This window comes from Melospiza melodia, chromosome 4 (genome assembly GCF_035770615.1).
Source record: "Melospiza melodia melodia isolate bMelMel2 chromosome 4, bMelMel2.pri, whole genome shotgun sequence".
In the NCBI taxonomy this organism is placed as follows: domain Eukaryota; kingdom Metazoa; phylum Chordata; class Aves; order Passeriformes; family Passerellidae; genus Melospiza; species Melospiza melodia.
This window is the reverse complement of record NC_086197.1, coordinates 88,519,308-88,534,327: the sequence shown is the minus strand read 5'-3', so window position 1 is coordinate 88,534,327 and position 15,020 is coordinate 88,519,308. Positions and strand designations below refer to the sequence as shown.

Here is a 15,020-nt window from a genome sequence, read left to right as displayed (position 1 = left end):
GTTATGATTGTGTAGTGATTTCTCATCAAATTGCAGCCTATCTCCCCAGAGAGATGACAGATCTTGTTATTTTCTTATAATTATTTTTCTATGTAGGCTCTTAATTGGGAAATGGAAACATGAGAGCTCCCAAAGCAGGCTGCATTTCACAGACTATTACCATTCATATTTCATCTTTTACAATTAATTCAAAGATTTGTAGGTACCTCATACTGGTATGTTACTACACCAAGTTAGTACCATGATAAAATTTCAGTAATACCAGAATCTTCCAACCTTCAGACTTGGCAATTCTCTGCTCATTCCAATTTATGGCCACTGCATTCCATGAGCCAACACACACTGCTGCTATTGAAACCAACCTGTGCTATTTACATATCAAATAGATAGAAAATCTGGAATGCTGTAAACAATAAATTCACAACCAAGCTGAAAACACAATGATGAATAGTCATAAACTGAACTTGCAAATGGATATGAATATATTTAAATTATTAAAATCATAGGTAAAAAAACAATACTTAAAGGAGATTGGGACAAAATTCAATAATGCACCTTCATTAAATATTTCTGGTAATAGATTTCTTGTTGATAACATTTTTAATCCTGCTTTGTAAAAGGGTTGAAAATCAAGGAACGAATGGCCACCATATGTGGGTAGATGTTTGGGTTTGATGAACAAAACATTGTTATGCAACATGGAACCTAAAAGCATCAAAGCAACTTCAACCAACCCCAGAACGGATATCCAATTTCTACTGCATTCATCCACTGATAAGCCAGAAATATTCTACAATATTTGCATTGATTTTTGGGATAAAGTATTCCAGAGCCCTCTTTATCATGGTTGGAAGTGTTTTTCCCTGGCCAATCTGAATGTGATCAAACTGTCCTTCCACAGAAGAAAGTGGTTTCACTCAAGTGTAGCTAACTCTGAAACCTAAAGACAGCAAAGCTATAAGCAGTGCTCCCTCCTTAACTTCTGACCACTTTAATATCCTGACAGCAGGACAGTTAATTTTTAACTCAACAACTATGCACTGAAAATAGATTTACAGATCAAATCTTTGTGTAAGAATAATATGGTGCTTCTCTTCTAAATATGTGCTGTTTGTTCTGACTACAGCATTAAGTATTAAACACATTCATCAATTATTAATGTAAGCTTATTATCTTTCATTCTAAAAGTGTATTTAGCCTTTTTTTCTGCAGATTTCTAGTAAGAGATTCTAAAAATGTGATGGAATGCATGTCATTCCAAAACTAAGACATGGATGTATTAACTTCATTTTTATGCATATCTTTGATTAATGAATCCTGCTACTTCCTATTTACAGTACAATAGTATACAAACATTTTAAATTAAATCTACCAATTATAAAATCTATTTTGTGATGCCCCATTCTGTGTTTATTGTGTTTTTATGGATAATGGACTTTAAAATGTATTTTGCTATGGAATTTGTTCATGAGAGGCTTGGCACAAAAGTAACAAACACCAAATATTCCAACCATCTCATAGTTCTGCTCAGGGTTTCTCCCATCAGGCAAAAAATTTTTTCTCGTCTTATCAGATTGGTCCTGCTGCCCCAAGCCCTGCATAAATTTGAGAATTTGAGGGAGCACCTCCTGTCCCTCATGCAGGGAAAAGCCCAGTTCCTTTGCTGCCATGTCCCTGCTTGCTAACTCCTGGCTCCTTCCACAGTCACATTTTTGATGACAGCCCTGAGGCAAAAGCCAGAGACTGTGAAGGAAAAGCCTTCCACCTGGAGGGCTGGATCCACATCAACGAGATTTTTTTTACATCAGAATTTAAATAATTTATGGTTTCAATTTTTTATAACTTCAGCAGTGAGAGGCAGTGTTGGGAACCAGCCCCCTCTGCTCCACCCCTTGTTTGCAGGGTCACAGCAGACATTGCTGAGCTGTCAGTGTAAATTACAGCTGGCAGCACGTCAGTGCAGAATGCTTAAATGCGTGTGCAATTTCAAATACATAAATAATCTCACTGACTTTTCTGAAGCACCAGAAAACATTCACCTAATGTTCTTTTGTAACTTCTCAGGAGCGTTTGAGAAGCAGCACTTTGATCTTTATTAGCTGTCAAGCCCATGATGAGGCAAAGTACGTTCCTCAGCGGGCTGTGGAGACAGGCCTGGAAGCAGCTATGTTCTTCTGGAGTTTTATCTGAACATTTACAAAACAGAGCTGAGTAACAGCATTTCTCTTTAAGTGTGTATTACTGCAGCTTTTTGGGAACAAGAACAAGGCTAGTGCTGGCTGATGACCAAGGGCTGAGAAGCTCCTGTCGAGGCTGTGCACCCACACTATGCCCGGTAGGTGAAGGGGCCTGCAATGGGTTTACATGTAATCCCATGAACCAGGAGATGTGTCCCACCTTTTTCCTTCCAGACAGAAGAAATGTGTCTGCATAAAGCATTTTGAGCAGAAATTCACACAGCGCAAATCTCTTCAGCAGCTGACAGTCCCCCTGCATGACTTGGAGCGAGGCACTCTTCCTACCACCGTGCACACACAGAGACACGGGACTTACCCACCCTCAGTGACACCCACAAACCTTCTCCTGACTAGAAGGCAGCGCCAGGAGTTTCCCTCCTTCTGCCTAAGAATGCCGGCCATTTCAGCTTGCCACAGAGCTGGCCTGGCTGCTGGTCCAACATATAAATCACAGGCCCCAGATAAGATAAGCACGTACCGGTGTAGTCCTCGTGGCACTCGCAGGTGTAGCCGCCCTCGCGGCTGCGGCACAGCCCGTTGCTCCCGCAGGGGTTGGAGTAGCACAGGTCGATTTCCGTCTCGCAGTAGTCGCCGGTGAAGCCCGGCGGGCAGCGGCAGCGCAGCCCGTTGATGGGGTGGATGGGGCGGAACAGGACCGTGTTGGAGCTGATGAACGGCGCCGAGCTGTCGAACTTCAGCACGGAGACGCACTTCATGTAGTTCTCGCAGGGCTCGCGCAAGCAGATGTTGTCGTCGAAAGGCAGCACCCTCTGCGTGGAAATCAGCGTCAGCAGCGTCCTGTTGAGGTAGATCTGCTCCTGCAGGTCCTCAGAGGGGAAGAACTTGTTTCGAATGCCGCCAGGGAGCAAGGCTGAGAAGGTGACGTTCAGGATGTTGGAGCTGACGTCCGTGTCGTTTTGGATGTTGAAAACAAAGATGCCGTCCTTGGCGGTGGAGAGCACGGTTGCCACCCCCTCCACAAAGAGGGACAGGAGGGGAGAAAGGAACCTCTCCTGGGACATGTTCTCCAGGCGCACTGTGATGCTGTTGGTGAGCATGTCGTCCGTGATGATGGTGACACGCAGGGTGCAGACTGCAGTGACACTGTGAACTCCATCTGAAGGGAAGGGAGAAAATAACAGCCATGTCAGAGAGCAGGCCTCAACCTACGGACAGGGAGGCTCCCACAGCCTCCTGAAAATGAAACAGACCTGCAAGGCACTCAGTTCTGGGCACCAGGATGAGAGAGGGAAATGTATCCACCTTCTGAAGTTATTACCATTGCCTTTTATCAGGAAAACAAAATAAAATTTCTTAAGAATTGTAACTCAAAGGACCCAAGACATCTCAAAGAGGCAAGAACACCTGGAAAAGATGCCAGGCAAATAACTAGCAAGGGTTAGTGTGGAAACAGTCTGAGGGCCCTATGATAGCCAAGGGAAACCAAGAGGAAGGTGACTCCCCTGACAGTGACCGCTAGTCTACAACTGGTGCTGGGAAGCTGCTGCTTTTCACAGCACAATACCAAAATTATCTTCTTCAGGTGTGGTCTCAGGCTTAAGGAGCCAGAACCCTGCACAGACAGAGAATTGTGACCAGAGCTTCAGATAAGTCATTTAAGGAAACAAGTCTTCACATCTGAGTGCTGGAACTTTTTCATTTCTCACATGTAACTTCTTAAAAATATTTTATGAATATTAGAAAAAAATTTTAATTAAATATGCCTGTAGTGAAAAGTAGACATTTAAAAACTCTTCCATTTTATTCTTCCTTTAAGGCATTTCTGATACTACTGTGCCTGTTCTGCAATAAACCCCATAATTATAAAAATATAGCACTAATACCTGACACTGGACTGAGAATTGCCACTGTAAAATTTCAGCACACCCTGAGGCTTACAGCAGCACTGTAAATGTACAAATTCTAGATTATTCTGGCATTATGGAAAATAATTATGACACAGTGAGAGTGCTAAATTTAATCTAACTTCAATGCATATGTGGAATGGGAAGTTGCATCATTGCTAAATCAAATCACTTACTTTAAATGTGTCTCCTTGCTAACATTAGGGATTCATTAAAATACAGATTGCATTACAGAAAATGTGGTTAGCATTAGAGCAGCATCCAGAAATCCCAGATGAGATCAAGAGTGGCTTCCGGTAGGAAATGTTCCTTCTGAAAGATGTCACAGTGTAAACAAACAACCTTAAATGGGCATGAATTTGTCTCACGAGAGAGATGAATTGCTTTGAGTGGCCAATATGAGCCCAAGAGTGGGGTCAAGACCTGAGCCCAGTTTCCTTAGGCCACAGCTCAGTGTCACAGCCTTGGTCTGAAGTACCCCAGTGATAATAATGCACAAGTAACCTGCCATTAAGCTTGATTTCAATTAAACCACAAGGTACGTGCAGAAATGGATTTTGAATCACATCAATGTCAATTGCATCAGGAACTGTGTTTAAATCTATTAGTGTGAGATCTAAAGTCTAACAGCATAGACTGCTAAATGTCATTTTGCTGAGGTTTGTTATCTCCAAGTGTAACTTTATGACCTATCATGGTCATGCAGGAATAGAACAGAAAAATCAGAATGATTTCTTTCCTATTCACTGTCATCACTCCATCTCAAGTATGGTTTTGTTTTAAAAAGGAATGTATTGTTGGACAATTTTTCCTCCAGTTTTATAGCAGCAATATAGTAGATCACAGCAGCCTAATTAACAAAATGGCTTTTGACTCCTTCCTCCTATCAGGTTGTCTGTAAAAGCTCAGCTGTTGACTTCTTCCCCACGGAACCAGCTTTTATGCAAATAGAAAAATCTCTTCTGTGTGCTACTTTAACTACTGCCTGGCTAAAACCAATCCACCAGGAGGGGACATTGTCTGGAGTGATCTGTTTGACTTCTCCTAGGTAACAAGTACAAGACAACAGGAAAAGACCTCAGGTTGCTCCAGGGGAGGCTTAGATTAAGTATGAGGAAGAATTTCTCCACCAAAAGGGTGCTCAGGCACTGGAACAGGCAGCCCAGGGAAGTGGTGGAGTCATCATTCCTGGAGGTGTTTAAAAGATGTGTGGATGTGGCCCTTAGGGACAGGGTTAAATGGTGGGCTTGGCAAGGCTGGGTTAATGGTTGGACTCAATGATCTTAGAGACCCTTTCCAAAATAAACAATTCTACGATTCTATGTGCCCATCACAGAAGCTCACATACCAGCTTTCATTTTCTCCCAAGTTTGCAAAAGTCTATTTCTTCTCTTCCTCTGACTCATTCTAGAAATCTGTGGTATCAGTTTCCATCAAGACCCAAAGCAGCTTTCACAAATTATTGGTAGCCAAAATCCTCTGTGGATTTCTGGTCAACAGACAATACAGGATTTCCAGTATTTTCATAAATGACATCCTCAGACTAGTTTACCCATGTCTATCATTTGCACAGCTCATTCCCCTGAAAGGCCAGAAAAAACTATTCACTTTTTTTTTTTCCTAAAGCAATTGACATTTGCCTGTTTGTCCCATAGGGTGCCTGAACTATTTTGCTATTTGTTGCACAATATGCTACAGAAGTTCCCTCATACCAGCCAAAATGCTGGACAATGGGTCCTTTTTTAAAGAAAACACTATGATCTATAGCCCGTGGTATGTATAGTAAGAAGACAAAATAAGATCCACTGTTTGACAATGCAGTAGAGTCTACAAACTGTCATAATCAATATCAACTGTCACAATATGCAAGAGCTTCCCAGCATTCACAACAGCTATTCTGACACAGTTAATAAATCACTGGAAAAAAGCCTGGTGTCAGATACCACACAGCCTCCTTGTTCCATGGGCAGCACAAAAGAAAACTGGGCACAGCCATATAGCTGCAAAATGAAGTTGTGTTTTAAAAGCCAACTCAGCTTTGTGCAGCCCTGTTGCAGAGCATTAAATTAAAAAGAGAGTAAAAAAGGAGCAGAGCATGTGTACTATAGGCAACAAAAGAATGGCACAGCCATAGAACTGGCTGGACAAGTGCCTCTTTCATATCTCAGTTAGGCTGAGAGCAGCATCACAGGATCTGATCAGCTATTCATTCAGAAACTCAAGGAAAGTTGAAACAATCTGTGGTTTTATGAGACCAAATTAGTATCTATTCTCCTTTCAACAGACAACTTTGGCTTTGAGGTGGGGAACAACTGCAATAAAGAAAGTGGAAATTTTTTTTGGTCTTTTTATTTAAGCCCTAAATACCCAGTAACATATGTATTTTGAGATTTATAATTGAAATACTCCACGAATGTTTAAAAGGTTTCCTGCCAGAAATGCCAGAGAATTATTATTATTAGGAAGTAATGTTTTGTGGAGTGGCCATGCTTCATGAACTTCAGTGTTTGAGATGCCCACCATATGCAGCTACCAAACTGCTAAAAAGGCTCAAACCATCAGAGATTCCAAAGGTCTCATGATACAGCATAAGAAGTCCCTATCATGTTTATGGCAGGTGCAAGATGGTTTCAGTCAGGGGTGTGAAAGAACCTTCAAGTTGTTACACTGGAAAATTCTGGCTGCACTTCACTCTTTCAAGCAGATCTTGGAACAGATGAGTGCACACACATTCCCCAGGCTTAGCTGTCACCAGTTCTCACAGCCATCATGTGGGGGCTTCAGCAAACCTGCTGGGTGCAGGAGTGCTCCTGAAGGGGCTCTAAACACTCAGATCATGCTGGCAGATGGGATGTGCAGGCATCCTGCTAAGAGTGATTTGAGCAGACAGCCTGGATCTTAGCAGCCCCAGCCACCCAGATAGCCTGAGGAAAGGGAAACACAGAACAGACCAAAGAATGAAAAAGGATTCACCCAAACCCTTGTTGGCTTGGCTCCTAAATCCCTGTACCAATGGCTTTTGTCACTTGGTCCTCAAGTTTCTCTTCCATAAAATAGGGATAATAGCACTTAATATGTACACTGTGAAATAGTGGGTACAGATGATAAAATGTTGAGACACTGGGATAACAACAAAAGCAACACAAATGTCCTTAAGAAATCATAAAAGGTTCTTTTAAGAGCTGTTGCAGCCAAGTTTATCAAAAACAAGGTGGAAGGATTAAAATAAGACTCTTACTGTGTCACAGACCCATGAATGAACAAAGAGAATTCTGGACAGCCTGGTGGCTGTCCAGAAATTTGTTCATTACAAATGTGGTCCCTGTACACTGAATTTTTATTCTGGCAATATTATTCTATGTATAATTTCCACAAAAGTGCTCTCCACAAGGTGGAAATCAAAGCAGATTGTTGTCTTTTGAGTCATTGTCATTGCTGAAGAGGAGACTTAAAACTAGAATTACTCATCTTCACCCTTCATCAAATTAATGAAAAGATCTAATAGCAAACACATACCCTGATGCATTACAAAGAAAAGAGAAGACAAGAAAGGCTGATGAAAGCTTGATGCTCTCTAAAACACATTAATAACTAGAAAATTGACTAAATAGGCATTGTTTTAATTATTGCCTTTACTTTACAACAAACCTTATCAAATCTGATACTTTAATCTCAGCTTTCTATCCTCTGGCAGTCCATAAACCAAAGAATTTTATTATCTAGAAATGTAAACACAGCAAAGTTTAACTGAAATGCATATTTGGCAATGGCAGCACCTGGCCAGAAAGGCTCCTTTGTTTCTTTTTTAAGTTTGCAGAAATAAAATAATTAACACTATTTTTAGGTTATTACATACAATGGTCTTAGTACCATTTTTGAAAGCTGCATACTTTATACTTTAGCATCAGAGCTTTCTTTCACAGATATACTGACTCAAACTCATTCTAATTTTGCTTTATAACACATCTGGAAATAGCAGATGCCAGTTTTTACAACAGCCATGCAAAATCCTTGGCCAGCAATCCAGAGGTTCAAATAACCTCTTGCTCTTCTCAGATCATAAGAAGCAGCTGTGCCCATGGGTAGCAGCCACTGCTTGGTAAAGGCCTTGGAATGACCAAAGCTGCATCCTCATTGCTTCCAGCCATGTCTTTACATACAGGAGTTCATTCACACCCAGCCCAGCACTAAACCTGGAATTTCTGATGAGGATGCTGTGCTTTTAGTGCCCTCTCCACAGCTTGGATGGCAGCAGCACATCAGTAGCACCACCTCACAGGAATGAACACTGCAGGCAATGCTTGCCTGTCTGAGCAGGGCTGGCACCCAAACCACACTTCCCACTGAGCAAACAGCAGTAAAACATCAACATGTGTCAATAAAAGTGAGACAGACTGCACAGTCCTGCCCTGAGCTTTAGTTTGCCTCAGAGAATCTGCCACCATTGCAGGGCAGACTCCTTTCATTGCATTGTGCTTCCACCACCATGGGAGCAGATTTAAAATGCATCAAATATTTAAATGCTAATATTGTCCCTTCCAAACCACGGCTGTAGGCATTACAAAGCTTCACATCCATGAGCAGAAATAAGAACTCTATGAACACCCATAAGATAAACTCCTTAAAATATCTTCTGTGTTACAGAAAGTTCAGCGGCTTATAACGCAAAGAAAATACCCTGAAAGACAATAAACTGCCCAGAAAATGACAGGTGGAAACCTAAGCAAGATTCCTTGCTGAAACACCAGGAAGACATGACCAGAAAGGAAAAGGAAAATGGGCATACTTGTGGATTTAAAGATCTCCCATCTCAGGGTTTTCCCAGTTATCAAGCAGCCTCACTGAGGAAGTGTTTAGAAAGTGAAAATGAGCCCAGTTTTAGTGTTCCCTCAGGGCACCCTGGAAAAGGAAGCAGGTGATGGTTTTGGTCTTAGCTTTCCAAAAGACAACCACAATGTCCAGTGGCAAATATCCTCTCTGTGTCCCTAAAGAGTCTCTGTTTTGTAGCTGGAACATCTCAAAGTGCAAAGGCCTCTTTTGCTAGAGAAAAGTGATTTTAAATGGTACAGTAACAGAAAAGTAACATCCATGAGAAATACACTCCATCACTTGCTGTAAAAAACATAACATATTGGGTGTAATATCCTATTATTTCTTAGACAGGCATTAATGAATTCTGTCAAAGCCTCCACTTCCTAGGAAAACACTGCTGATGAGCAATTCTGTCAATACAGCAAGTTGGGTGCAACCACATGGAGACTGTCCTTGGCCACGTGAAGCTTATGTTATTGATTTTGTCCCTTTGTTTCAGGCTGCCAGTCAGCTCCCTGCATTTAGGAGCACTGACTGCCAACACAAGTTGTGGGCTTTGGAAACAATATATAGAAATAACTATCTATTATTCACACAATGCCAAAGGTTCATGATGGAACTGCTGCTGTGAAGAATGTCAAAGTCCAGGTCTGCTCCCAAGCCCATTACACCAACAGGAAGATACCCATGGACTTCAGTTGGACTCCCTGCCAAAATCTGGCCTAGAGCCTAATTCCCAGAGTCACTGCCAGTGCACTCACACAAAGCTTCACTCCCAACCCTGCAGCCCCAGACAAGAACAGTCTGCCCAGGAAATGGTGCAGGCTTGAAAAGTCAAAAGAGCAGAAAGCAAAACATGAGGGATGAGCAGGGCAAGCACTAGAAACATGGCCCATGGACAGCACCTCCTGAGCTGTAATGGTGGAAAAGGTTTTCTAAAATCAGGTGTCTGAATCTGTACCTCAACATCTCCCATTTTCCAGGAAGGATGAGCACCTGCAGCCACCCTTCAGCAGGTGCTCTGTTTTGAAACATTGGCCAATGTTGCCCAGCATCATTTGGAGGAAAGGAGGTTTGGAGCACTCACAGGAAGAAGGAATACAAAAAATGTGTTACAGGGGTATTTAGGTTTCAGGGTGAGGTAAAACAGGAGGCAGCTGAGGTACATGGTGTATGCAAGTACCTTGGCAGGTCCTGACTGAGCTGCAAGAAAGGGGGAAGTCCTGGGTAAGACATGTCTTTAGGGGAAAAGAAGGTGTCTGGATGAACTACAGCAAGACTGGCAGACTGATGGAAGACAAGACAAGTCCACAGTGGCAGAGAGAGTGCCCATGTGTAACTGTGCCGGTGCCCAGCTCCCCTTAAACCAGCATTAACCACATTGCCTCCAGCACCTTCCTGCTGCCACTGCAGCAACTCAGAGCACCCCAGAGGTCTGTCCCAGGCCACCCAGGCCACGGGGTATGCACCTGGGTGATGGCTGTGCCAGGCTGTGCCTTGCCACTGCACTGCCCATGGCAGCATCAGCCACATCCCCACTTGTGAAATGATGTCAGGGTCATTGCAAGCAATGATCCCAACAAGTGTGTTCAGACACTTCCAGGCAAAGCCACCTCTTCTGCTCACAACCTGCAGGCCCTCTTAATTTCAAGTCAAACCTTAATGTACTTCTTTTTGCAAAGAAGATGAATATCTGGGACACCTGGGGAGAGTGGGCAGTGGCACTTGGGGCTCTCACCCCACAGTTCCCTTGGCAGCAGCTGTAGCTGAACCAACTAAATCAAACAGCTAAAAATACCCAAATTGTGGGAGGATAAATTGTGCATAAAGCAACTGTGAATTCCCGACGTGCATAAGAGAAAAAAACAAACCAATTTCAGCATCATTATCTTTAACGTAGCCTGTGCCGCTCTGGATTATTTACTTTGTACACAATCCTGAAAAGAAAAAGAGCATATTTGAGTCTGCAACTTGAACAAATTGATGCCAACTGGATTGCTCAACATTGTACAAGATTGCTGTTCTGAAACCAGCACCTGCAAGCTGAGAATTTTGAAATGTTAATTGGGTTGATAACACTAGTCTGGGGGAACATTTCCGGAGGGTAGGAGGTAAAGCAAGTTGGATCTGCTGACGGAAATAAGCCTTCTTTACTTCTAACTGTAGCAAGGCTGAAGATACACCACATTTCCTTGAACACCCTCCCACAGAATCACTTCTTGCTCTTCAGGTACCTGGTGCCCATGGGCTATAGCTTCTGTAGGGGGTGAGATGTAAGCAAGGGATGCTCACGGGGATGCAGGAGCAACAGGTTGAACAAGGAAGCAAATCCCTGTCCTGAGCAGAAAGCACAAGTAGAAGGGATTTGGGACACTTAGAGGGAAGTATGATATGTGGGAAGATAGCATGAGTATGCTAACAACCAGCTCCTTACAGGCTATTTAACTAAAGAGGAGATTTCCCTTCTAACTAAAATGCAAACCAATTTTCCTTCTGGCCTCTGCACACCTCCCTGTTCCTCAGCTGGTTTTCCTTGTTAGCAAGGACTGGCCAGACTCCCCTGCCCAGCTGTGCTTGGCAGCAGGGCCAGCTCCCCACCTGTGCATCCTGCCCTGTCCAGGCCATGCCAGCCTTGTGGGGTGCACAGCTCTGTAGGGGGTACAGTATGGGTAAATGAAGGTGGTATATAATGTAATCTTATCCCCTAAAGAGTTGCAGCTGAACCAATTACTAAAGATTAGGAGCAGGCCTGATGTTAACAGGCCACGCCTGTAGCCAACAAGAGGAGCGTTGTAAAAGAGTGGATTGGTGGGAACTGGAGTCAGTTGGCTGCTGTGAGGATGAGGAAGAGTCAGTGCCTGGAGGAGCTGCCTACAGGAAACATCAAGGAGGTACAAAACTCTAGCAATATGGAACCCTTGCAGTGTAGTGACAATAGAACTCTTGCAATATATGACAACACAGCCCCAGGTGCCCTGCCCTGCTCCAGGCCATGTGCACCCTGGTGGGGTGCACAGGCAATGATCCCTGTCTCACTCTGGGCCACGCCAGCCCCTGTTGGGTGCACAGCCTAGGAGCCCTGCCCTGCTCCAGGCCATGCCAGCCCTCGGTGGGATGCACAGCCCAGGAGCCCTGTCCCCCTCTGGGCCACACCAGACCGTGTGGGGTGTACAGCCCCAGAGCCCTGCCCTGCTCCAGGCCATGCCAGCCCTCGGTGGGATGCACAGCCCAGGAGCCCTGCCCTGCTCCCAGTGAGGTGCATGGCCCAGGAGCTCTATCCCACTCTGGGCCACACCAGACCATGTGGGGTGCACAGCCCCAGAACCCTGCCCTGCTCTGGGCCACTCTAGCCCTGGTGGGGTGCACAGCTCCAGAGCCTTGCCCTGCTCCCAGCCACACCCTGGTGGGGTGCACAGGCGAGGAGCCCACTCCACTGCTTCTCCACAGACAGCTGCCAGCCACAATGCAGGGTCCAGACTCCCACTGAAGACAAGGATTTCCATTTAATGCTAATGTCCATGGCAACTGTGCACCTTACAGCACTCATCTGACCTGCTCAGCTGAAAAACCCTGCTCCAGATCGCTACGCCAGGAAAATTCATAGACTGACTTGCTGGGGCCTCCAGCACCTCCCATAAAGCTTGATCTTGTTTCATATATAATCAAACCTACTGCCTAATTACTGCAATAATTTTCTCTGAACTTTAAAGGAAGAGGGGTTTAATATCATTCACATTTTAATTCTAATTAAATGCAGAGCTAAATGTTGTTAGCCAAAAGAGTTTCCCAGCAGACTCTCATGGCTTGCAGCCCCATCTCACAGTGTGCTGCAGTGGTGGCAGCAGTGGCTTGGTGGGCACTGCTGGGCAGGCAGAGATGTCAGACAGCATTGAGGTGTATGAAGCCTAGGCACAGGGAGCACTGCTGTCCCCTAACCCCACAGCCAAAGGGCTTTTCCTGGGCCTCCAGGAAAAATCCATGAAAGCACTGGACTAACAACTGCAGTCATGGGATGCTCCAGCATTAAATCTCCATTCAGGCCATGGTCCTCAAGTAAATGATGCGTTTTGTACAGAGGGCATAAGAGCAATGTGTTTACCCTGAGATGCTTTTACATCATTTACCCCACTTCAAACAGGACAGCCCCTGTGTGGGGTGCCTGGCTGTGCTGTGGGGGGACAACCCATGGGTCACCATAAAAGCCTCCATTCTCCTCACAGCTACACATCCCCTGCAAGCATTTTTACTCGTGGTGTCTGATTAAAGCAAGAACTTCCACAAGCAAGCGAGAGCTCTATTCAAATTTCTCTCTTTGCAATTTCAAAGCAGGAATAGATGAAAACTGTTTTGAGGATGGCAAGGGTGAGGTGGGATGAATTGGGGTGGGGGCCTGGGAGTTTCAAAACTGGGAACGGTGCTAAGGAAATTGCTTCTCTGCCTCACTGTTTGCACCCATACTGCATATTAGTAACCTCAAAGGTATCCTTTCAAAACAGCATCAGCAAAATGAAATCCATCAGGTTTATTTCTCTAAATGTCTCCATATTCCCATGTTGCTTTTCCCTGGAGATATGCTCTCTGCTCCTTGCTGTGACCCACAGTGAAACCACAGGGACACTTCCTGCTGAATGGGGTTCAGGTTTGATATCGTCAGTGGAAAAAAGAGAAGGGAACAATGAAAGAGAGACAACAGTTATGTTTACAGACAAGCTTTCAAAACAGCTCTGTATCAGCTGAAAGTTATTGGTATATGGGGTGACGCAGACTTGCCCAGCTCTCTGAAACAGAAAAAACACCAGAAAAATTCAGCTGTGGTAGCTCAACAGGTTGCTGACTGTTCTCGTTTGCTATGGAGGCCCAGCTTGGGGAAATAAGAGGGTTCTTAGGCATATAGGCACTTCCTTTTTGTTGTTTTCTGTGGTTTCTGTCATCCTAAGGCATTTGCAAATTAATACAAGGTAAAAACAGAGGGCTATCTCTCTGGGACAGGACAAGCAATAATGGCTACATGTCAGCTTCCACATGTAATAGGCACAGGAAAAGTTGGTTCAGGAGACCCAGGAGACTCAGACTCAAACATGAGGGACCCACATAAACAAAGTAGCACTCTCAGGCTGCTTCAGTTCTCAAATATTTTGATGGGAACAATGACAGGTCATGGATGTCTCACCTGTAGCACACATATCCAAAAGTAAAGGTTTCAGAGCCTTTATAACTCTACCTTTTCTCCCTTCCTCTCTCAAGCACAATTAATGTTTAAGAATTTTTAATAAGAAGGAGATAAAACTCAAGAGAAGAGATGGGGTCCATCACAGTCCATCCACTGGGTTCTAACAAAAAATACACCCATCTCTCACAGTCTGAAAAATTTAGACTTTCAACTAGCTTAATTCCATTTAAAATCTCAAGAATGATAATGTTAAACAAAATATCACATTTTCCTTCATTTTTGATTTCAAAGGGAATAGATTTTCCTTTTTATTACTAGATTTTCAGCTGACCAATTTAGTTGGTCTTTTCTGTTAACTGAGGTCTGCTGACTTAAGCAGAGTAAGAAGGGAATAAACAAATCAGAAGCATGAGGAAATGAATGTAAGCAAATAAGAAATGTAAATAAAAAAATTGCTTGCATCATGTGATTAAAGAAGTATAAACACAAAGACAAAATAAACAGGTAAAACCACTCTTACCAAACTTTCACAGTTTTGGGAAAGACTCCCCAGGCAGTGGGAATATTTATAGGGAAAATGCTGGGTACTTTGTCTGGACTCTCTGTTGATAGGCGACCTACACAGTCTTCTAAAAATGTAATGCAAAAACAACCCCCTTCTGATTAACCAACCACCTACACACCACTGGCCACTGGCAATGAGATCATGGTGGGCTTGGCTGCATGGTCAGCTGAGATTATTCTTGGATCCCTGCCGCTAAAACTAGAATGCTGGACAAGAATCAAAAGAGTCAAAGCACTCGTTTCCTGTTTCTATAGTACTCAACCTGTGGGTGAGTATTTTTCTCCCCAAAACTTTTCCAAAGACAAAAGCAGCCGCCCATGCAAAATGTGGAGAATGAAGAGCTTGGCTCCTATCGCTGCACGCCATCTGGG

General features: G+C 43.8%; 1 protein-coding gene across 1 annotated transcript in view; it reads right to left on the bottom strand.

Annotated features, from left to right (window-relative positions):
• The window catches only part of CELSR1 (cadherin EGF LAG seven-pass G-type receptor 1), a 168,287-nt gene that overhangs the window by 95,139 nt on the left and 58,128 nt on the right, over positions 1 to 15,020 (bottom strand). Inside the window, exon 4 of the mRNA XM_063155885.1 lies at positions 2,716 to 3,354. Within this exon, the coding sequence (XP_063011955.1) occupies positions 2,716 to 3,354 (639 nt within the window). The remainder of the gene's footprint in view (positions 1 to 2,715; positions 3,355 to 15,020) is intronic.